This window comes from Mus pahari, chromosome 5 (assembly GCF_900095145.1).
Source record: "Mus pahari chromosome 5, PAHARI_EIJ_v1.1, whole genome shotgun sequence".
Taxonomy (NCBI): domain Eukaryota; kingdom Metazoa; phylum Chordata; class Mammalia; order Rodentia; family Muridae; genus Mus; species Mus pahari.
This window is the reverse complement of record NC_034594.1, coordinates 143,073,763-143,099,369: the sequence shown is the minus strand read 5'-3', so window position 1 is coordinate 143,099,369 and position 25,607 is coordinate 143,073,763. Positions and strand designations below refer to the sequence as shown.

The following is a 25,607-nucleotide window of genomic DNA, read 5'->3' as shown; positions in this document are numbered from 1 at the left end:
AAAATAATAAAAAAAATTCAACCCCCAGGGCCCAAATAAGAATGCCAGATGTACTAGCATATGTTTATAATTCAAGTACTGGAGAGACAGAAACAGGCAGATCCCTGAGATTTGCTGGCTGGCCAGTTTAGTCTATTTAGTGAGCTCCAGGTCAATGAGAGATAGGAGGAAAACACCCAAGGAATGACACATGAACACCCATGCACTTTTGCCTTCTGGTCTATGATTCAAAGGATCGTCAGATCTCTACCTCCTGTTTAGTTTGTTGTTGTGGTTGTCTTGTTGGCTTAGTTAGTTGATTTTGTTTTTAGAGTTGTATTTCCCCACCCTGTATGGTTTGATCTCACCCTTTGTGAGGGCATTTTTCACTTCTGAGTCCCAGTAATTTGTTTCTCAGACTTTGTAAGCTGCACCAAACCCTACTTAATGCTCATGATTGCCTTTATGATAAAGAATTATGTTTATTCAAAAGTCATTTTGTTTCTACATGAAATAGAAGATTTTCTATTTCTATTAAGGATATTAATTTTTGTGATATCCTGGATCCATTGGAGGGCTCTTGTCCTGATTTCCTTCAATTGATTCAGTGACAGGTGGATGCAGACTGCTCAGGGAACATGTTGTTTTAATTATATAGATTCTAGAAGTTGTAAGATCCTTAATCATTTGCCTCAATTGTGCTTAATTGTGTCATACAAAGTAATGACAATCTAATCTTCTGTAAATCTGTTTTATGAGCAGGTCTGGTGATAGCTTTTAAAGGTATCATGATTCTGAATATTCGCTTACTATATATATATATATATATATATATATATATATATATATATAGAGAGAGAGAGAGAGAGAGAGAGAGGGAGAGAGAGAGAGAGAGATCATTAGAAGGAAAGGCTTTAGGTGTAATTTCTTTTCTTCTTCTTAGCAGGATTGCTGATTTTTAGTGATGGAAAATTGTTACCAGAGTAGAGGGAGACAAAGGATTTTACCTAGGGTCTCACACACACTAGGCTTTCCTAGGTGAGCTATAGCCTCATCAATAAACGTTATTTTAAATAAAACAAGTGCAACATGTAAAGGAACCGCTCTCCGTAATCGTACTATAACCTTCAGCTCTTGGTAACAAATTGAGTGACTCTGAATGAACTTCAGCAATCCATTTCTTCATCGGGGCTTATTGAGGTAGTTTTTCAAGTCCTGATATATTCCTTTAAAAAAAATAAAGTCCATGCTCCTCCCCTTGACCTCTCCTACTTCACCTTACCCCTATCCAATTCTCCAGTTGTGTTTCCTATCAACTCATCATTCCATTCAAGTGCATACCCCTTCTCGCTATTCTCACCTCAGCTCCTCACTCATTCATTCCTCAGAGCTTCTTTACCTTCCTGGAACTGTTTTATCTGACACATGCCTCATTCCTTCACTTCTTTCATTTCCTCTTTACCGTCTCTACAATAAAGTGGCATTCTGTTGCCACCTGTCACAGTATAGTAAGGACCAATATATGCAAGAAATATAAATGTTGTTTGAAAAGGATTGATCTGTAGACTGTGTAGAAGATGACACAGATAGAGTGTGCTAGTAATCTTCCTCTTGCTGTGACAAAATTCCTGAGATGATCAACACAAAAGGAGAAAATGTCTATTCTAACTCATGATTTCAGGTCTTGGCCTGTTGTAAAGCATTACATCATGGGGCAGGGGTGTGTGAAGGAAGATGCTCACTGTGTGGCAGCCAGGTGGCAGGGAAGACACTGAGTTCCAAACATCTCTTTCAAGGATAAGGACAAGTAACATCACTTCTTCCCATTAGCTTACCCCTAAAGATTTCAAGGACCCCTAATAGTACTGTCAGCTAAAGAGGAAACCTTCAATAAATGGTCTTTGGAGACCTTGTCAATGCAAGCTATAACATGGCATTTAGATGGTGAAGAGCATGTAAACTAATAATTATCTGACCCCAAAGACAAGTTAGGATGATGTATACTACTTCTCCAGAACACAAGGTTCAAGCAGAAGGTAGGAAGCAATCTCTGAAGCCACATTTTCTGATACGTATTGAATTTAAAAGGATCTATTCAGCTAGTTGCATATTGTCTTATCCATTTTATTGTCTCTTCCTTTGAGACTTGCCCTTGAGAAATACCTCTGTCATGAATACAAGTCTACATTCTCTGGTTTTTGAAGACAGTGGCTACTTCTTTGGTTACTTTGGGATTCCCTCTGTTTAGCAGAGGAGAGGTATGTATGCAAGAACTAACTTGAAAACATCTGCTTATTAGTCTACTTACCTAACTATTTTTCTTTGTATTTTCCATGATATTTACAAATCCCCCTTTTTTTCCTGCCTCCACCTTTGGGTAGAAAAGTCTCTTAGGTCTTTCAAAGCTCACATCAGTATTCACTGCTGCTCTGATAGTGCCTCGCTCCTCCGCTTGTCTCTGTAGCTTACTCAGAGCCTAGGCATTCCTCTAGAACCATGGTTTCTGGAATGCATATGAGATTTTCTTTCACAACTATGTTATATTCACATCTTTAAGCACTGGCTGCTTTCCCAGAAGACCTAGGTTCGATTCTCAGCATCCACATGTCGGATCACAGTTGACTGTAATTAGAAGATCCTACAAACCCCCTCTCTGGCCTCCTCAGATGACAGGCACATGTGGTTCACAGACATGCATGCAGGCAAAACACCCACACATAAACTAAAAGTAAGAAATAAAGTCTGTGGTGAAGGGAGAAGAGGTAACAATCAAAACATGATAAATACCAATATCTACTTTTGGTTCAGAAAGCTGTTACAGATTAATTAGAATTTCCCTTATTTGGGGCTGGAGATGTGGCTTATCACTTAAGAGTACTTGCTGCACTTGCATAGGAGCTGCGTTCAGTTCCTAACACCTATGTGGAGGCTCACACCCATAACCATCTATAACTTCAGTTCCAGGAGTTCCATTGTCCTTCTCTGGCTTCACCAGGCATTGCACACACATGACATATGCAGATCCATGCAGGCAACACACTCATACACATCCAATGAAAATGTTAAAGTTCCTCATATTTTAAGAAGTCTCCTTGCAGTTGTTCTTCCTTTTAGGAGAGTACGCTGGTCCTCCTGAGTGGCAATGGTGGCTGCGAGCAATCAGAGCGATGGGCTGGGTTGTAGATCTGGCCACACTTAAGCTCTACTCTGAAAGAAAAGGCTCAGACTTTGCATATTCAGGCCACAGCACCATTTATGGCATATATCTCAGAGTCCATGTGAAAGTGCATGTTAATCTCTGGATATTTTCATTTCTTAGGACAACTTTTCAAACTAAGTATTTTGGTACACATTTTAATGATTTGGCCTTTTAGCTTACAGTACATGCTAGTCTGTATAATTTTAACAGTGCCTTTTCAAAATCCAGCATCATTTAAACATTTTTTCTCATTTACTTCGAACAGTTTCACACAGCCATATAAGGTCATTTTCACCATTTACTCTCTGATCCTCCTTCCAGTGAAACCCTTCTTTTCCCAACAAGCCTTGCACATATGCATGTATGTGCATAATTACATATGTAATAATTACAGTTGCTGGTGTGAGTACAGGTACAGATCCAACAAGCCTCCATCCCAAATATGTAAGGTTTTTCTTTTTTATCTGACCCAATAAACTTAATTATGGCTTCTTTCATGAGCGTTGGTCATGTTAAGACATTCACTTGTGATTAATATGGAATAAAAAAGAGTCTGTTTAGTTAAATACTTATTAATCTAAAGAACTTTGTGACAATTTCATCTGTATCTGTCTTTTTTGACAACTGAGTGCTGTATCTGTAAGATTTCCTTGAAAAATCAGATCTCTTTAAATCCTAATACTTGAGAGGCTAAGGCAGGGAGATTATAAATTGAAGGCCGGTATAGGGCTATAGAGCCAGCTGGAGGCCATCCTTGGCTACATAGATTGTTTAAGTGGGGGTAAAAAAATCCCTATTTACCCTAAAAGATGTCTTAAATGAAAGTAGGGAGGAAGTAATATTCTTTGGGGTAGGAGTCTCCTGGGAGTGGTTAGTACAGAGTGCTGTTCTAGGAAAAAGTCAGTGTATATGAGAGCTGGTCCCACTCTACTTAGCAAAATGTGGGTTACTGTGGGAACTGGCTTTAGTGGTCCCAGCAGTGGAATGACTCACACTTTAGAATAGAATACCAAAACCAAAACATTCTAGCTGTCACCAAAACTGCCAACTGTCACCAAACCTGCTGTCTCCAAACCTGCTGTCATGAAACACTTGTTCTTTGTACAACTTTGTAAAGTATATTTTCTCTTCATCTGGTATTTACTGTCATAGTAGGACCAACTAAATCAAACCTGAGGAAAACAAATTCATTAGTTTAGTAGACATGAGTAGACTCATGTGTTTGCTACGTTCCAGGTTGGCTTACCCACAACAGTATCCAACAACAGCTGAGCCAAATATCCAGCTCTGATGCCTCTTCTTAAAGGCCACAGAGCTTGCTGCTCGGGGGAAGCATCCAGAGACAGACCTAAGGTCAGATCTGATGCCTCCTCTTCACAGCTATGTGTTTGGGGAAATTAATATGAACACCTAATATACAGATTTATAATGTAGTACTAAGGGGCCCCTGCTTGGTACCTCATAAGGTTTTGGTTTGGTTATTGTTGGTTTGATAATGTTCAACTTTATTTTGTTGTTGTTGAGATAGCATCTTGCTGTGTACTTGTGGCTGGCCTGGACTCACTATGTAGTCTAGGATAGCCTTGAACTCACAGAGCTCCATGGTCCTCTGCCTCCTGAGAGCTGGGATTAAAGGAATGTGCCACCATTTTCGACAGTTATAAAGGATGTTTTAAGGATTAAATAAACAGTGTGTATTGGTTCCCTTCCTGTTTTTATAACCTTTCCCACTCATCATTACTATAAACCATTATGCTTCTTTCTCATAAAGTATTTTATTGCTTTTGTATGTTTAGTTGCACTAATTCCTGAGCATACATAACCACAGCAGTATGCATGGCTGTTACTCAGTAGTGTAACCAAAGTTAGTTCCAATAAAAAGCAGTGTACAAATTGAAAGCAGTGCAGGAAATGTAGCAAATTCTTCAGTAATCCCGTCCTAATCCTCTTTCTCCAGAACCTTTCCAAATAGCCCATTTCTGAACATTCTGCAGTCGGCCGAACCATTGTGTTGCCCAAAACGTCATGGCTGAGCCTGCTTTGGAGATTCTACTTTTTACATTGGACTTATTTTCCCCAGACAAACCAAAACTTTGTATGCCCGTCACATCAACTGGGGTCTACTTTATACACTGGATTTCTGTGGGAAGTGTTGTTCTGTGTTTTTATCTTAACTGTCAGATATGAGTCAGCAGCAGAACTCTAGCTCCTGAGGAAATAAATTAGAACATGTAAAATGGAGGGCTGACGCATGTGTTTGCTGTGATGGAGAGGCCAGCCTCTCCATCTCTGTTTCCCACCAGAACGTCCTAGTCCAACACATCCCTTCTCTTCCATGTCTCCCTTCTCTGGAGCCCTCAAGTGGCTCCCTACTGCCACTGGGATTCACCCAAAGCTCTGTAGACACCTCTTCTCCCCTCTTCGCGTAATCACCCCCTTCCCACCCCATGCTTGGTTCATCTGCAGCACCTCACACAGTGCACCACCCAGACAAGATGTGTTTCTTCTACTTACCCACCCAGAATTTCTCCAGCTCAAAAGAATCCTCCAGGTCTGGCTCCAGTGAACTCCTTCAGAAAGCCTTCTTGTCTCCTTTCTATTGCCCCCACCGTCAGGATAGGCAGCCCACCTCCTTGTTCTCCCTGCCCCATGCTCCTTCCCATCGCACACTTAGCCCCACTGTGTGTTTACATAGCTGCCTGTTTTACTAGATGGCAAGGGCTTTGATTGGGGGCCAGGTCTTACTCATCTCTGTTTCTCCAACACCCAGCACACTCGCAGCACGTAACAGCTGCTGTGTAAATATTTATGCAATTGAATCATGTTGATCGTAGGAACAAACTTTCGGTGGGAGAACATACCTGTTGCCTTAAAAGTTTGGGGGAAAATTCATTCCTAAGACCCGACTAATTGAATATGCTGAGTTATATTAAATTGGGAATGTGTAGTCACTGCTTTCAAAATAAAGATTAAATTAAGCATATTTGTAGCTTTTTAAAGATTGTGTCATATCTTAGTGCAAGACCCCAAGTAGTAACTATACTTTGGTTGTTTAGGGTTCGTGATGCCCAGCTGCAGAGTAAGGTGTTTGTGTGTTTAGAAGTATTTTGACTGGGTGAGCTAATGGTATGAAAGGAAAAAGTCACTGTTGGTCTGGGGGAGCAGTTAGGTACCCTTGGTTGCCTTCTCTACTTTAAAGTCTTTTATTCCCCCATCCCCACCCCAAGTAAAAGAGGCTCTTTGAAGAAATTTATGGCCTACACTTCTAAGTCATAAACCAACCTAGTTTTCAGGCAGTAGCTTGACTTCTGTGGGGAGTAATTATAACCCATATAAACTATGCTATTAACCACAACCTATATACACTGTGCTGTTAACTATAACCCATATACACTGTACTGTTAACTATAACCTGTGTAAACTATGTTGTTAACCTGATCCATATACAGCATGCTGTTAACCATAACTCATATACATTATGCTGTTAACCATAACCTATATACACTATGCTGTTAACCATAACCCATATACACTATACTGTTAACTATAACACATGTAAACTATGCTGTTAACCATAACTCTTATACACTATGCTGTTAACCATAACCCATATACACTGTACTGTTAACTATAACCCATGTAAACTATGTTGTTAACCTAATCCATATACAGCATGCTGTTAACTCATGTACACTATGCTGTTAACCATAACCTATATACACTATGCTGTTAACTATAACCCATATACACTATACTGTTAACCATAATCCATATACACTGTACTGTTAACTATAACCCATGTAAACTATGTTGTTAACCTAATCCATATACAGCATGCTGTTAACCATAACCTATATACACTATGCTATTAACTATAACCCATATACACTCTGCTGTGAATCCAGTTGCTTAACACAGAGGACCCCAGGGTTTTCACTGAAGAAACCCAGAAAACAATTCAAGGATTCAGGTTTTAAAAAGACCAGGATTCAAGAAGTTGATTGGGCAAATTTGCTTTAAAAATGAAAGAAAGATAGGAAACTTGCCAAATTTTTTAGTGTTTTTGTAACACTAAATGGGCACTTAAGAAATATAATGCTTTAATGCACTGTTTTCTCTCTGAAACTGTTTGTACTGTGTGATAGAGATCTGCTGCTGCTACAAGTTAGTGCCCCCCTCCCCTGTTCTTTCTCCACCTCCCATTCCCCTCTACCTCCTCTTCTTTTCTTCCTCTCCTCCTCTCTTATCTGTGATTGAACAAAAAATAATAAGTTTCTGGACACTGTTTTTAGGACAGATCTGTTGGTTTCCAATATAGCCAGTGCCCTGAGTTGTTTTCACTGTGGCATCAGTCTCAGTCACACCTGTGTGAGCAGTAGGAGCACTGCAGTCTTTGTTTTAACAGTGATGTCGCAAGTGTTCACCCCTCATCCCTTCAACACACCAGGAAAACAGTAGCCCGTGTAAGCTGATGAACAGAGCATGAGGCAGGGGAAGGAGGGCAGGTTAGACCCCAGCTTCACTGATGCTCACAGCAGCTCCCTGTGCCCCAGGATGCACAGTCACTTTTTACTTCTAGCTGTATTGAAAGTATGTTGCTTGCTGCCATGGGTGCTTGGCATAACTAACTCTTGATGTAACCATGTAGTTGGATACTAGTTTCTCTGTTGCAGTTACAATTACAAACACTTGCTAGCTAGTAACAGAAAGAGCTAGCCTTTAGATCCATAATGGATTGTGAAGCCTGGCATTTCTACCCTGCCACACCAACTCCACAAGGTAACAGTCCTCAGGTTTTATACCTTTGAACATTCTGGAAACCTTCCATAAGTACTATCACAGTGAAGTCTTAAGAACTGTGCAAATGTAACTTGTTACCCTGTATCTTGAAATAAACAAGCTTATTAGTCAGAGTGGCATTATAGGTCATAGCCTGAGCTCCTCCTGCTCAGACCCTCCCTTTGCCTCTCATCTAAGTAAGGAACTCAGTCTGGCAGCCTCCCTATGGCTCAGATCCTCAGGGCATGCTCCAGCCTCAGGGCCTTTGTTCTGTTTTCTCCCAACTTGCTTGGTTGTCTTTCTCAGTCCTGTAGACCCTGACCAAAGCATCCCCCCAGTGGCTTACTCTGCATGACTATCTGTGTGTGCTTCCCTTGTCGCCTGTACCATTCTGTGCCTTCCTTTACCCCTAGCCACCCATTTTCAAACACTATTTCTTCTCTTATTTCCTGTCTACTCTACCCTCACCATTAGAATGCAAAGTCTGTAAGAGGAAACCTTTGTGGGGTTTTTCCCTTTCAGTTCAAACACCTAGACTAGGCTTGGCCCAATAGTGATTCAGTAAATATTTAATGAATGAAAGTAGACTGGAAAGTGGAAGTAAAGAAGCTTTTTCTTAAAATGATATGTCCTGAAAGTGTATGAGTTTAGTAACTCTAGTCTTCTGGTCCACATTCCATGCTTCTTCAGTTTGCAGTCTCATAGCTATAACATCCAGAAAAAGATTTAAATGATAATATAAATAAAACCCAGTTAATTGTGAATACTTTTTAGGTGATTTGCACCTTAAGCAGTTGTTCCTCAGTTACTATACTATGGGGGATATAGACTAGCCTTTCTTTGGACTGTCTCTAAGAAGCAGTAATAGTGAGAATGAATTACAAAACTTAAAATAAACCTGAAGAATTTGTGGGCCTGATTCCTAAGGTCTAAAATGAGAGCATATGCCATGTCTAAGACTGGTACAATTCTAACATGAATCATCACAAGAATGCGTGAAATGCTTAGTTTTCTTTATAACCCGGTTAATTCTGTTTATAAGGTGTTCTGCTTATTCTGGTGATAGACAATGGATATTCTATAAATTCCCTTAATCACCATGTGTTTGAGTCTCCCCTTCTAAGGTACAAAATGGAGACTTTTTTTTTCTTTTGGCCTAGCTATCTTATACTGAAGTCGGCTGAGCTCATGCAGCCAGCTTTGCCTGCCGCAGGGAAACTCCAAGCACTGCTTCCTCTGGGTTACCCACAGGCCAGACAAGCCAGAAAGCAGGCCAGGAAACTCAGGCGGAACAGGCCTGTCTGGGACAGGAAAGGAAGTCTGTCTACATCATGTCCCTGCATCCCTTGCTACTCTCAATTAAGAATATACCCCGTAAGCCAGGCCAGTGGCTTTCCAACTCTGCACAAATTTTGGCAAATAAGGTTAAACGCAATGTTGACATCTCAGCCTGGTTAATTTCTTTGTCAGAAATTTCCTTGAGAGAGAATAAGATCCAGTTCCCTAAAGATTTTATATCCTGGCAGGGCGTGGTGGTGCACGCCTTTAATCCCAGCACTTGGGAGGCAGAGGCAGGCGGATTTCTGAGTTCGAGGCTAGCCTGGTCTACAAAGTGAGTTCCAGGACAGCCAGGGCTAGACAGAGAAACCCTGTCTCGAAAAAACAAAAACAACAAAAAAAAAAAGATTTTATATCCTTCTGAGCAGGAGGCAGCTTTGTATGCTTGTGTCTGAATATGAGCTGTTAGGTGCACAGCTTAAGTAAAGAGTGTGATTCTCCTTCCTGTGAGACCACTGCTATGGCTTAAGACACAGGGAAGCTGCAGCTGTGGCAACATAGAACAAGTCTGAGAAAGGAAGATCCAGGTTAGTTACTGAGGTTGGGATTTTTTTATGCTAAACTTGGACTTGAAAATAAAATGGCAGCACCCTTGGTCATCTGTGTCTTACTCTGTTTCCATCAGCTCCTGAAGGAGCTATTCTTTTGAGCACTTTTATATATGTGTGTATGGGGTTGAGACCGTTCTGTGAATTTTTTTGGACAGAAATGTCTTTAATTTATTGTAGCCATTACCCCTGTCACTGTACCAGATAATATGTTTGAACTTAGTCTTTTTCTAAAACGCCACTCAATTCTTTCTCTGCTCATTCTAGAAAGACTTTTACTAGGAGACCTGTAATTATCCCACAAAACAGCAATAAATAGAATCTTAAAAATAAGTTTAGTAATTTCTGTTAGATGTGATAATCTTCTACAATGGTTCATATCCCAGGTTAGTTGATTCTTTAGGTTTTCTTGTGGTGTACATAACATCTTTAGCGCCTTCAATTCTTCCTCCCCTCTTCCATGTGATTCCCCAAGCTCTGTCTAATGTTTGCCTGTGGGTCTCTGCATCTGTTTCCATCAGCTGCTGGGTGAAGCCTCTCAGATGACAATTATTCTAGGTTCCTGTCAGCAAATACAGCAGAATATCATGAATAGTGTCAGGTAGACTCTCTCTTAAAGTGGGTCTCAAGTTGTCCATCCCCTCAATTTCTGTTCCCTCTTTATCCCTACACATCTTGTAGGCAGGAAAAATTGTGGGTCTAAGGTTTTGTGTCTGGGTTGGTTTCCCCATCCTGGCTATGGGACATGGCCGTTTCATGTTCCGTATGCCCCGTTGCTAGGAGTCTTAGCTAAGTGGTCACTCTCATAGATTGCTGAGCATTCCCACTGTCCCAGGTTTCTAGCTTGTCCAGAGATGCTCTCCATCTGCCTCCAGTTCTCTCTCCATCAGTCCTCTCCACCGTTGATCCTCTTGTTCCCTCCCCATACCCTCTCCCACTCAGTTCTCTCTCACCATCCACCACTGATGTCTAATTATTTCCCCTCTCAATGAGATTCAAGCATCCTTCTTTGAGTCCTCCTCAGTACTTAACTTCTTTGGGGTCTGTGGATTGTAGCATTCTATGGGTAGTATATATATATATATACCATGTACATAGGATACATGTTTGTCTTTCTGGGTCTTCATTACTTCACTCACGACGATAGTTTCTAGTTCCATCCATTTCCTGCAAATTTTACAATGTCATTGTTTTTAATAGCTGAATAGTACTGTGTTGTGTAAGTGTACCACATTTTCTTTATCCATTGTTCTGTTCTGGGACATCTAGATTTTTTCCTAGTTTCTGGGCTATTACAAGTAAAGCTGCTATGAACATAATTGAACGTATCTTTGTGGGATGTTGGAGCATCTTTTGGGTAAATACCCAGGAGTGGTATAGCTGGGTCCTGAAGTAGAACTGGTCCCAATTTTCTTAGAAACCACTAAATTGATTTCCAAAGTGGCTGTACAAGTTTGAACTCCCACCAGCAATGAAGGAGTGTTCCCCTTGCTCCACATCCTCACCAGCATGAACTGTTGCTCAAGTGTTTGATCTTAGTCATTCTGATGGGTGTAAAATGGAATCTCTTCAACATCCTTAGTCATCAGGGAAATGCAAATCAAATATAGTGCTTTTTAAATGTTAAAAGAACTTCCGAAGGTCCTGAGTTCAAATCCCAGCAGCCATATGGTGGCTCACAACCACCCATAATGAGATCTGATGCCCTCTTCTGGAGTGTCTGAAGACAGCTACAGTGTACTTATGATCAATAATAAATAAATCTTTGGGCTGGTGAGATGGCTCAGCCGGTAAGAGCACTGACTTCTCTTCTGAAGGTCCTGAGTTCAAATCCCAGCAACCACATGGTGGCTCACAACCACCCGTAATGAGATCTGATGCCCTCTTCTGTCTGAAGACAGCTACATTGTACTCATATAAATATAATAAATAAATAAATCTTTAAAAAATGTTAAAAGAAAAACCTTAAGTGACTCAGTTCTTGATTGCATTTCAGCTAAGAATGGAATTGGAGAATTGTATTAGCTTAGCTATCTCGATCTCAGTGTGTTGTTTGGATTTACAGATTATTGTGCTTGCTTTGTTTGTTTTTAAAGATAAGGACTTGATATTTAGTCCAGGCTGTCCTGGAACTCTTGACTCTTCTGTCTCAACCTCTGAAGTGCTAGAATTATAGGCACATATCCAACTTGCCTTGCCATTTGTTAATAAGACTTGCCTGCAAGAAGGGAAGTGTGTTGCAAAACAGTAAGGGACATAGAAACCCAGACATTTTTCTGAAGACCTGCTTGCTTGGTTTTGCTTATGTAAAGTTGTCCATTAGTTGTAAGGAACTGGGGGAATTAAACACATGTGGGCATTCATAGGGCCTGGACTTTTAAAGCAGGCTCAAATTTAATTCAGATTGGAGCTTTCTGACATGCCAGTGGAATAAAAGATTCAGAATAGCAAATAATGTTACAGATGCTGACTTGTGAACCTGGCCTCTACCCTGTTCTTAACTATGCTTTTGCTCCAGAGAGGAAGGAATTGTCCAGTTAACAACTGAATCTGGGGTTGGGAAATCGTTCATTCAGTTAAATGCTTACCATTCAGCATGAAAAATGTATGCATCGTCAGATGCATTTAAAAAGCTGAGCATGATGGGGCGCACATGTCATCTGCATGAGTGGACACAGGTAGGACTCTGAGGCTCACTAGACAGCCATCTTGCTTGGGAAGCTCTAGGCCAGTGAGAGATCCTGCCTCAAAAAGGTAGATAGTTCCTGACAAACAAGACCTGAGCTTGTCCCCTTTTCTTCATGTGTATGAGCACATACATGTGCTCACACACATATACAAACCTACACATAATATGCACATGTACAAACCCCAAATCTCTAGGATATATATACTTGAGGTGGCTTTGTTTCATTCATTCTTAGCACAGTTCTCTAAGTACTCGTCTCAACTTATACGCTCTTTATGCCAACTTCCTTTGGGGTTATTTCCACACATTTATGTATTCAATGAATGTTGATAAATGAATTGCTTCTGTGTACAGCATGGATAAAAACCCAGGGAGCTGACTTAAGTGTGGTTCCTCCCAGGGGTTTGTCTTTGATGTTAAGCCTACCATGTCTCTGAGAACCCTCAGGAGTTTGCCAACCCCCATCCTCCAGGCCTGTCTGTGTGCTCCAAGAGGCTGTATGCCTAGCCAGCTATGGAAAGGAAAGACACCATTTTTCTTAGAAATTAAAGAAAAGCATGAGGAACGATAGTATTTGCTGTTACATAAACTGCTTCCTGTACATTTCTGTTTGGAAGAAAATTAATGAGGTTATCTAAATTTGTAATATCTCATTCATTTTAACCTGTTCATGGGCGTTGCCACTTTTGAGTTTTTCTGAATCATTATGTAAGCACTATCATATATTCATACATGTAATCACACACACACACACACACACACACACACACACATACACACACACACATATATCAACGGTCTCTTACACCTCTCAGAATTTTGAACCTTCATGGCTCAAAATCACTGTATGATCTTCTTTATCTCTGCTCTTACCTAATCCTCACATAACATTTTGCCAGGACAGTCTTGGTGATGAACCCCGACTTTCTCACCTTTCTGTTGTCCGTGTTCTTCATTTTCTTCTCATACAGGCCATGTCATGAAGGTCTGTACTTGGGTTCATTTTTCTCTGCACATCACACCAGAGCTAGTTGTCTTGTCATTACTGAAATGGATTCTGGATCCAAATATAAAGGCAGTATCAGGTGTGGGTTTGTCCGCTTGGCAAGCATTTCCTGAATTTCTGACCTGGGTACTGCTGCCTTCCAAAGGGGAAGGTCCCATCAATGGTCCCCTCCAAAGGAAGGTTCCTTTGAGGTAGATGGTTGGTCATGAACTCTCTAGTACATACATTTTCTGTGTCATTTCCTGATAATAGCAGATCTTCAAGAAGCCAAGGAGAAAAGGAACCCAAATATGTTACGGTTATATTTTATGAATTGAAAAAAAATGCCAAGATGTTTGATAAGCTGAGAACAGTTAGTCCTACTAGACCTCATTATCTTTTAAAACTCTACAGTGCCCTGGAATTCCTTGTCACTGATCTCGTAGAAGCCATGCCTGCCCAACATAGTGGGCAGAAATATTGTACAGGTCATTTCAACATTCTGGAAAGAATATAAAATTCCCATTCATTGACTTTTTTTTTAATGCAAGTAAATGAGGCTGGGCATGGTGTCTGCCTTTAATGCTAGCACTCAGGCGGTCAAGGCAGCCAAATCTCTATTTTTTTCAAGGTTAGCTTCATCTACGTCGTGGTTCCAAGCCAGCCAAAGTTACAACATAGTAAGACCCTGTCTCCTAGATGAGTGGGTGGATGGGTAGCTAGCTAGCTAGCTAGCTAGATAGATAGATAGATAGATAGATAGATAGATAGTTAGATAGAGCCATTGAACATTATTAGTATTAGTATCTGATAATATATGAGAAGAAAAGGAATTGGCACGTTAGGCTCCAGTTTTAAAAAAAATGAAATTTATATAATATTCCTCAAGAGTGCAGGGCGGGGGCACAATTAGAAGAACCACCTGAACAAGAGCGACATGGGCTCTTGGGAGGAAGTATTTTGGAGCTGTTGTCCTTTGGTTCTGGGTCCCCACCGTGCAGTTCAATCAGGATATCCTCTGATGGTGAGTGAGTCTGATACTGAAAGAGATCTGATTTTTTTTAATGATAAATTCTAGACTTTTCTAATTTTAGGGAAAAAAAATTCCTAACTCAACCTAACCTGATAGAATAGTTTTAAGAATGGCTTCTGTAGCCGCACTACCCAAGTCAAGATCTACTTTGCCATTTTCCAGCTAAGTGGTGAGGCACTCATGTCTGTGGTTTAGTTGCTTTTGTCTCAGAAATGGAAACAATAACAATGATAATCACAATTATATCTGATTTAAGAGTTTATGAGAACAATCAATTCTGCCATCAGTGTTTTATATATGAAGTATTTATTAAATAGATCAACAACCATGTTCCTAGAAATGTAATGTATATTAAGCACATATGAAAATGATATATATTAAAATGTATTAAGGAGGCTTAGACTAATATAGTAATAACAGGGTGTTTGTTTGTTTGTTTGTTTGTTTGTTTGTTTTGCTTGTACCTAGTAGTAAATCAAGACTAAAAATGTCCTTTGAGGTCCAGTGGATCTTATACAGTCACTATTTTAGGCCCACATACATGTATTGTGATGTCATTTCTAATCTAACAAGACAAAACCCTTTGCTGTTCAAAATCCCCGTTGTCCGGTGGCTATAAACCTACACTATTTTAACAAATTCTAGTTTTGTTAAAATTGAATGTGTGATATCCGCCCCCCCACCCCCGATTTTTTCTCTGCCTTTGAACATCCTCAATCCTAAAGTCTTCCCATTAGAGAAACTTAAGTTTCTTTTGGCAAAGGGCATCTGTGACAGTTGCTGGGAACTCTTTGTTCCTTATGTGTTCTTACATCTCCAGATACTTCCTGTTGGAAGTGCTGGCTGTGTCGCCATCTGCAGTGACAGTTGCTTAGTCAGTGTTCTTGCCAGCCAGTGAGGGGCACCTCCAGGCTCACTCCCCATATCCCCTTTAATTTTTACCCCACTCCCAGCTTTTTTTAGCTATTTCTTTTTTTTGGGGGGGGGGGGTTCGAGACAGGGTTTCTCTGTCTAGCCCTGGCTGTCCTGGAACTCACTCTGTAGACCAGGCTGGCCTCGAACTCAGAAATCCGCCTGCCTCTGCCTCCCAAGTGCTGGGATTAAAGGCGTGCGCCACCACGCCCGGCTCAGCTATTTCTTAACCTTTTTTTCTTCTTTTCTGTGATGACCTTAACACAGTTTAATAAAATGGGTCATTTACACATTGCTTATAAGGGCAAATGTCATCACTGAAGTTCTCACGGAAGGTTTCTTAGAAGCTGATACTCAGCGTAGGCCTTACAGGATGATTAGAGTTGGACTAGATAGAGAATCTGAGTGGGTAAATTAGCAGAAAAGGTTTCCCCTTTAGTCAAAGCACCTAAAACCAAGACCTGGGTGACAATTAGAAGTATATTGGCACAGTAGAGTTAGCTATGGACATGAGAAGCCACAACAAGCAGATGTCATTTTAGCTCACCTTTATTCTTTATTCATTGTGCTCCTGGATCATGTGTTTTTATTGAGGTTTTCTCCTGTGTCCCCAGATAAAGTACAGTTCCCAGCAGCATAGCCTGGCACCGACCAGACTTGCACAGAGCAAACTCCTTCATTAGGATTGGTGTCTGAGCCTAGATGAAAAATCTGTTTTTGGCTCTAGAGAGGTGGCTTAGCAGTTTTGAGCACTAGCTATCCTTGCATAGGACATGAGCTCATTTCCTAACTCCCACATTGGCAGCTCCAAACCATCCTAACTCTGACTCCAGGGTACCAGACACCCTCCTGGTTGCTGCAGTCAGCAGGCACATCAACACATAGTGCACAGACATACAGGTGAACACTTGTGATGGCCATTTCTGCTTGTCAGCTTGACTAGATCTGGAATGAACTACAATCTGGAATTAGAGAGCTTACCTATGATCCAGATCTTAAGGCTGGAAGATGCAAGTTTCTGACACGGATCTTGGCAGGGAGATCTTAAGGCATAGTGTCTATGAAAAGCTTAGGCCTGGGCAAGATAGTACATGCCTTTAATCCCAGGAGACTGAGGCAAGGAGACCTCTGAGTTCAAGGTCAGCCTGGGACACACCTTCTTCTGCTATTGCCACTTCCTGAGCAGAGCATATACAAATTGTCATAACACTCATACATATAAATAACATATACATAAATCTATCTTATATACACTTTTTTACAAAGTACTAGGCAAGACTTGTCACTTTTAAAAATACAGCTTTATGTAAATTTTTGGATATTTAGTTCTGTTTACAGCCAGGGTTCTGGTTTTTGTGTTGATCATCTCACAACAACTAGCCCCTGGCATAGCTAGTTCAGTTATTGTGTGTTTATAAGCTGTTCAGAATTCCACATTGCCTGGACTTTTTCCACCCTCGGTGTTGAGACACCTTTCCTGGCTTCCCAGACCCTTCCGAGCATTCAGAGCACATTCCATGCTGCCTTTCATCTCTTCTCCTTTTTATTTGCCTGATGGATTTTAAATGTAAAATACCCAGTTTGTGCATTTCACCAGACTTGGATCAGCGTTCCGTCTCATTCTCTTATGTTTCAAAAGGCCTAGCACACAAGATATTTTTAAAGATGTTGCGGTTTCCACGTTTCTGTTGGTAGAAGCATAAACCCAGGACACCTTCACTCTTTTTTTGTAGTCTGTTTTCCCAGATAGACATGGTTTGCTTTCTTTCTGTCTTTAGTTCATTCATTCTTTCCTTTTACATTAGATATATATTTGGAGTGGGGAAAGCTTATGGGTCTTTTGATATAAGTTGGTTCTGAATTCCCTAAGCTACTGTTTACCATGCTCTCTATCATCAGGAACCCGTGACTTTCTCTTAGAGCCCTCCACATGAACAGTGAATACATCCTCTTTAGAGGGTGTGCTGTGGCTCAGCTGTTCATGTCCTATCTCTAAGGACCCTCCCTCCCCGCCCTTCTAAATCTCCAGACCCTCCCTCCCGGCCCTTCTAAATCTCCAGACCCTCCCTCCCGGCCTGCTTTGATCATTGTAGTCACACTGAGTAGCAAACTGTTGGCATCAGCTGGTATCAGGGCTCAAGGTCTTAAAGGAGTAGTAGGAACCTCATCTGCCTTCATTGCCATAAGTGGTAAAGCTCCCGCTGTTCTGAATGCCCACTGTGTAAACAGAGGCCTACAGTCCAGCGCTGTTGAGACTTAAGCAAGATCAAGTTACCCTGAAGCCTCCATGGTGACTCACACCTGTAAGCTCAGCATTGGGAAGGGTAAGGCAGGAGCGATGCCTTGAATTCAAGGCATCTCTTGATCTTATTTTACAAAGAGTAACCAAGAGCCTGTTTCTTAATCTGTCCTCTTTAGTTGTAGCAATTCATACATCAGTAATGATTGATGAGCCTGCTCACTTACTTTGCAGCTGGGTTATATGAAACCCACAGAGAAGCCTTTTTAAGATCTTCTAGAGCAGACCAATATTATAGACTCTAATCTTTAGAGATGTTGGCAACATTATGACTCTTAATTGTCATTAAGTATGAATGCCAAAAATGTATGCAGAATGTGTTGCAAAAGACATTGTCTTCCAAGATTCCACTGCCTTCACTTACTGTCTAGGTCTGATACAGTCTTCCAGCATTGCTCCCAATTACCATGGTCTAGCAATTGTCACCACCAGGAGGGAGTAATCAACATAATAGATTATAAAATCCCGAACCTCCTGGTTGGGCTTCATATAACAACACCGTTTCAGTCGCTAGTTGCTGCTTGGTTTGGAATCCAATTTGCTGCTTTAGTTTTCCTTCAGAGCGTCTAAGCTTGTATGGCTAAGCCTTTCATCTCTCCTTGATATTTAAGGCACTCAGGAACTCTGGTTATCAATTTAAACTGCAGCAGGTATGTGGACCTAATGTCTTCTACAGGTGGCTTAAAGCATATTAGAGAGCCCAGTCCTGTTCTTAAACTGTCATCTGGATTCTGTGTTAATCCAAAAAAAAATTAGTAATATATATTTCAGGTCTCTGACATGTGTTTTCCATTATTTGATCTTCTGTGCTGAAGTGCATGCGTGTGTGTGCATTCATATACAGAAAGACGCACACAGGGGCTGTGGTTCCAAAAGGAAATGACTGGTGTGGTGCCTTGAAATCTGAACTTGGTCACATGTTCTAAATGAAATGATTCCAAATACATTAGCAGAATGTCTTCCATCTTCTACTTTCTGGAAAATAGTTCAGTTGAGAAACACTGGCTAACTTCTAGACATTGAAATGTATAAAGATAAATAATTTGAAAGCCATTGCGTGGAGGCATGTCTTGGAAAATTGATGTTAAGCTGCTATAGCAATGGCCTTAAAGAGAAGGTTAGTGCACAGCAGCAGGCAGCTGTTCCTCATCGCTGCTGCGGCTGAAAAGAAGGTTAACTTCACTTGCCATCAAAGACATGTAGAGGGGTTGTAAGGGGGCCTTGTCATCTGCGGAAACAGTTGGCACACTGGGGCAGATGGCTGAGGTCAGACCACAGGTGTATTTTCCCTTGGATTTAAAATAGAAGAAATGGACCATATACTACAAAATTAATAGGTTACTTGATTTATCTCAGGTTTTTTTTTAACCCCATTGAGAATCTGATATGCTTTGTTTTCCAAAACAAATAAACAAAACTTTCCATGTGGTTTCAGAGAACCTATAGAAGTATGTATTACACCCCTTTGAACACACCCCAGACTAGATGTCTCCAGCTCCCCCACCTTCTTCTGTGACAAGCTCTATGGCTCACTTTCCCCAAACAAATCAGTGGACTCTGAAGATCAGATGTCAGACTTTGGGGTTTCTTCCAAAGTACTTGATTTGTATAGTGTAAAAGTTCAAAGAAAGGATAATGGACAGGAAAAAAATTACTTTTAATCTGAGCTCTTGGTCACTAAAAAGTATTCAAATTTAAAAATTACTGTTTGGCTCTGCATGATCTTAATAGGTAGAAAGGCAGTGTGAAACCCGACTCTCCCCAAAACCCAGCTCCAGATTCACAGATGAAAACGGAAGATCAGATGCCACGTTGACTACACAGTCTTCCAAGTTCTCCCGAGCTTCTGGTGTTGTGCCGGGATTATTCAGCTGGGCTTGAGAAATATTATGTGATTATAATTCTCTCATCATTTCATTTACTACAAGTTGGAAAATGACCACCCACATTACAAATAAGGGAGTAATTTGGCTCTGTCCTAAAATAAAAAGCTTCCATCCTCTTAGGAAGCATGGGGGGAGTATAGCATGTATCTGAGTATCTTAAATTCTGATAATGGAGACTGCAGAGATGATTCGGTGGCTGAGAGCACTTGCTGCTTTTCCAGAGGACTTTTCCAGCACCCATGTCAGGTGGCTCAGTCTCCTAACCCTAGCTCCAGGGGATCCAATCCTCTTCTGGTACCTGCATGCCTGCATATATGTGTGTGTCACATCATGTATGCCCAGACATACATAATAAAAATGATGCAAATAAATCCTTAAGTCCATGGCAGTTAACCTTGTGTATACACTTAGCTGGAGCCCGTGCTCCTTCCTGCAGATACCACTATCTATAAGAACTAAGCACACAGAACTGCACTTGTCTCATTGGCATGGAACCAGGAATGCTGGAGATGTCTATTTCCCTACTGTAGTAGTGACCTAGTAATCCCTAAGAAAGTTCCTAAGTATCGGATGCTGTGATGTCTTCCCGTCTTCTCTGTTAAGTTCACAGTTGGGAGACTCTAATGGAATTAGAAGCTGCACTGGTGGAGCTGGCAAAATGGCTCAGTGGTTACAGCACTGGCACTGGCTGCTCTTCCAGAGGTCCTGAGTTGAATTCACAGCACCCACATGGTGGCTCACATGGTTTATAACTGTTAGTCTCATGGGATTTTCTGGCATGCAGATGTACATGCAGATAAAACATCCATATATATCAAATACATAAATACAATTTTTAGATTATACAGGTAACAAGGGCTAACATTCCTGACCATTTATATTGTTGGTCCTTTTCACAATTCCTTCTATCATTGAAAGGCAAAAAAAAAAAGCGGGGGAGGGGGAGCCTTCTTCCCTGTGCTCTGCTCTGCACTGCTCTAAACCCTCTGATCCCATTGCTTTGAAAATGCAGCTCACTGTGTGAAAAGCATACAAGATATGGTATCTGCACACCGATATGACGTGGTATTTAGCTTTGAAAGTGATTCCAGCCCTTATTTAAAAACCAAAAATAGCACTTTCAGTATTTTACAAAAGAGTGTATACAGTGTTGGGGTTTATTATAGCATTTCATGCGTTCTTTGTTTCTGTCATTCCTATTCCCTTACCCCACGTCTCCTGTCCCTGCTGCCTGTCCTCTTGTTCTTCCTCTTCCTCTTGCCAGGGGCCCCACAACTCTTAAGTCATATGTACCCTGCTGCTCTTTCCCTCTCCCCTTTAGGCCCTTCTCGTTTCATGACATGTACACCCCATACACTCTCACACCACACATAAATACAAACATATAATTAAAATCTTAGATTTACATATGAAAGAAAACATGCAGCATTTGCCTTTTTGAGTCTGGCTTATTTTAATTCACATAATAATTTGTAGTTCCATCCGTTTTCCTAAAAATGCCATGATTTCACTTTTCTCCATGGCTAAGTAAAATTCCATTATATACATGTACTGTGATTTATCTGGTGATTGGCATTGTAGTGATTGTGGATGATTCAACAGTGAGCTATCTCTGTGGTAGGACTCAGAAACCTTTTGGAAGCATATTCCAATTTGTCAATTCTTAAAATTATTTTTATGCTAATGGACTACTTTCAGCAAGTTCTTGCCTATGTCTTTGTCCCCAAGTGGTTTTTCTCTAGCAGTTTCAGCTTCTCATTTATTTGTTTTATTTTTTGAGACAGGGTTTCTCTGTGTAAGAGCCCTGGCTGTCCCAGTAGACCATACTGACCTCTAACTCACATGGATTTGTCTGCCTCGCTTCCTGAGTGCTGGGATTAAGGTGTGTGTCACACCACACCTGGCTTGTCATATTTTCTTTCTTTTTTTTTTTTTAAAGATTTATTTATTTATTATATGTAAGTACACTGTAGCTGTCTTCATGTCTTCAGACACTCCAGAAGAGGGCACCAGATCTTGTTACGGATGGTTATGAGCCACCATGTGGTTGCTGGGATTTGAACTCTGGACCTTTGGAAGAGCAGTCGGGTGCTCTTACCTACTGAGCCATTTCACCAGCCCTTGTCATATTTTCTATTAAAGTCTTTGATATATTTTAAGTTGATTTGTTGTTGTTGTTTGTTGTTTAAGGTAAGAGATAGGGATCAAATTTCATCCTTCTGCGTGCAGAAAACAAAGGTTTCACAGAGTTTGTCTTGTTTCCAATGCATATTTTTAATACTCTTGCCAAAACCAGGGTCTCTGTAGCTGTGTGGGCTGACTCTGGATCCTTTACTCTGCACCGTTGCTCTGTGTGTCGGTTTCTGTCCCAGGACATGCTGTGGCCACTGGGCCTCTGTGGTAGAATGTGACATTATTCTTTCTGCTTAGGAGTATTTTAACTATGCGGGCTCTTCTGTGGTTTTCCTATGAATTTTAAGTTATTTTTTCTATTTCTATAAAAAATGTCGTCTGCATTTTGGAATCATACTGAATCTATAGACCACATTTGGTGATTTGGTTATTTCCAAAATATTCTGTTAATCCGTGAACATGGAAAGCCTTTCTATTGTCTAGTATCTTTAGTTTCTTTCTTTAGTGCCTTAAAATTTTCATTGTAGTCCTTTTACCTTCTTGGTTAGACATATTCCTAGGGATTTTCTTGTTACTGGGACTGTTTTGAATGGAATAATTGATTCTAATTTCTATCTTGGCAAATTAATTGTTGGTATGTAGGAAAACTACTGATTTTTTAACATTGGTTTTGTGTTCTGCCACTTCGCTGAAAACAGAGATTTAAGAGTATTTCCAGCCTTCGGGTACCTTCAGAAGTGAAACCATGGTTTCTTTTATGTACAGAATGGTGTCACCTGAAAATGGGGTCAGTTTACTTCATCCTTTGCTGTCTATATCCCTTTTATTTCTTGTCTTGCTGCTCTAGCTGACTTTGAGCATTCTTTTGGATAAGAGGAGAGAGAAGGCACCCTTGTGCCCTTCCAGAGTGTAGAGGAAGCGTTCCCTGCCCCTTTACTGTTGGCTATAGGTCTGCTATATGTTGCCTTTATATGTTTGGTCTGCTCCTGATTTCCTTAAACTATCATGAAGACATATAGATACCTTTTCTGTGTGTACTGAGGAGATTAATCCATTTCTGTCTTTAAGTCTGTTTCCGTGCTGTGGCACATTTATTGATTTGCATCTGCTGAACCAGCTTTGTATCCCTGAAATGAAATCACCTTTGTTCTGATGTGTGATCACCAACGTGTTCCCTTTGTTCATGTGTCCTGGGCTTTCTTCTGAGTAGGTTTTGTTTGGAGGCTGCTCTGGCAGCTCCGGCAGCTCCGGCAGCCTGTTGATATTTGCTGGAAGGGCTGGTTCTACCTTTGACTCTTAGTTTGTGGATAACTTTGTCAGTAAGTTATTTTTTGGAGACGGGAAATAAATAAGTTTGTTTTTTAATGCAGTCAACTTGTATTATTTTCAATGGTCAGTTGAAGTTATTGCTTTTAAGGTTATAATTGAGAGAGGCTTGGTATTTCCAATGATTGTTAGCAGTTGTTCTGGCTGTTTGAATTATTGGTAATTTTTTTTCTCCTGTTAGTATTAGAGATTTGCTAGTTTCCTGTGTCATGCATAATGAATTGCTTCTCAGCTCTGCTTTGGTTCATGAATAAGACTGTCCTTCTCCTTCTGCCATATGTAGTGTTTAAGTGAGTTCTGCAATGCCAGCTTCCTTATCAGGAATTGCTTTAGTCTGTGCTTGTCTTGGGATGTCAGGAAATAGCTTATTGGGTACAGTGTTCTTGCTTGGTAGTTATTTATGTTTAGTGCTTGAAGTATCTCATTCCATGCTTTCTTGGCTTCTACGGTTGCTAACACATCTAATGTTATTCTGATATGTCTTCATTGTATATGCATCAACTTTTTCCATTATGCCTTCTAATATTGTTTCTTAGCTTTATACTTCTGGCATTTGGAGCAGTTAGCGTTAATTGTTAACTTGACAGAATCTAGAATAACCTGGGAGATGAGTCTTTGGGCAAGCATATGGGAGGTTTCATGATTGCTTTACTAGAGGTAAGATGACACACTAGGGATGGAGTTGCTCCCTGGCTGGACTCCTCAGCTGTGCAAATGGAGAACGGGGGCTGAGCAGCAGCAGCGTCCACCTCTGTCTGGTTCCTGCATTCTTGCTGTGGATGTGAGGCCACCAGCTCATCAAGCTTCTGCCATCTTGACTTCTCCTTGGTGGAGAGGCCAGAATAAACACATCCTTTCTTCAGGTTCCTTGGTCAGGGTCTTTTATCCCAGCAACAGAAAAAAAAAAACCCAAGGCAGCATCGTAGTTTAACTATGATACGCCATTGAAAGGTTCTCTGGTCATATCCCTTTGGGGCTTGAAATAGCTCACATATTTGAATGTCCATTTCCTTCTCTGGCTATAATTTTATTGAGTAAATATAGTCTCTGCCCTTAGGCTCTAAGTCATCTCCTCCTGCCCATGTTTCGGTTTCAGAAGACATATCAGCATTCTTGGATGCTGATCATGTTCACTGTATACGTCCCTCATGTTCCCAGAAGGTTTAGTGACAATAGAACTAGGGTACCTGTTAGGAGACTTGAGTATCTAAGTAGTGAAATGAGGAGCAGATGGGAAAGAGAAGAGGAGGGAAGTAAGGGTAAGAAGGAGCGATAGGGTTTGAGGAAACCAGAGATGTAGAGGAAATCCTGTGGAGTGGGTAGACCAGCAGCCTCAGATGAACAAAAGTGCAAGGAATTTCAGTAGGGAATGTGATGAGCAGAAGACATAAGGGCCTTAGTATTTCTTCTTTATTGGGATGATGGGATGGGTTTCTTCCTCTTCCTCAGTTGTCTTGTGTATCAGTCTCCACAGGTTGAAGGAAGGGTACAGCTCTTACTGAACCAGTGAAGACTCTTGGAGAACTAAATTGAGGAAAGGGCAGGGCATATTGGCATGCAGGTGTAGAAACTGATAAAGCTCTGTAGCCTTGAAAGTGTATTGACTGTTCCGGAATGCTTTGTTGAATCCTGTGTCTGCTCCTCTGCAGATAATGTGATCAATGGGCAGGATTATGAAGTAATGATGCAGATTGACTGTCAGGTGATGGACACCAGAATCCTTCACATCAAAAGCTCCTCGGTTCCCCCTTATCTCCGGGATCATCAGAGGAACCAAACCAGCACCTTCTTTGGTTCCCCTCCAACAGCCACAGAGACGACCCACGTGGTCAGCACCATCCCTGAGTCGTTGCAGTAGTGCCCTGAGCTGCGCTGGACAGCAGAGACTGAAGAGCTGGTGAATGTGCTGCTCTCTGCCTCCTCAGCAAGCAGAGACTCCAGGGGAAGAGAAAGAGAGAACAAGAAGTGCTCTGCTTGTCACTGTCTACCCAGCGGGGGTGGAACATGCTAGAGAGCAGTTCTCTGGTGGCAGTGCAGCCCTGTGGGCAGTGTCGCCTGGTGTTGGTTCTGCTGTGTCGTCTTCAGTGCATTTCCCAATGTGTGTTTTGTTCTCAGTCATCTTCCTTCAGGTCAGACCCACTTCCTCTAATGTCCACTGTACTTCCTGGCACAGTAAAGAGATTTGTATTTAAAGCTTTAGAACACATGCTCATGTGGTTTCCACCAATTGGCTTTCTCTTTCCTTTGGTTCAAATCCATTCTGAATGTTATACTTGAGAAAACACATTTCAAAAAAACCGAGAAGCCAAAAACATCCCACAAAGAGTCAAAACAGTTTGGAGTTTGGGTAAAGGGATTATGTCCAGTTGGTAAGAGTTTATTTTTACTTGTGATTTGTGGTTCCACCCTGGACAAATAGCTGTTGTGGGGTCACAGAGTGAGCCACACACCGGAGACAAGGGAAGGGAACACCAGTGGTGGAATGTAAAGGGAGGTGACTC

General features: G+C 41.1%; 1 protein-coding gene across 3 annotated transcripts in view; it reads left to right on the top strand.

Annotated features, from left to right (window-relative positions):
* Positions 1 to 25,299, top strand: part of Atf6 (activating transcription factor 6) — a 168,213-nt gene extending 142,914 nt beyond the window's left edge. For all 3 annotated transcript variants that reach the window (XM_029538870.1, XM_021198491.2, XM_029538871.1), the window contains exon 16: positions 24,756 to 25,299. In XM_029538870.1, coding sequence (XP_029394730.1) covers positions 24,756 to 24,964 — 209 coding nt within the window. In that variant the 3' untranslated portion in view covers positions 24,965 to 25,299. The remainder of the gene's footprint in view (positions 1 to 24,755) is intronic.
* Positions 25,300 to 25,607: the final 308 nt, after the last annotated feature.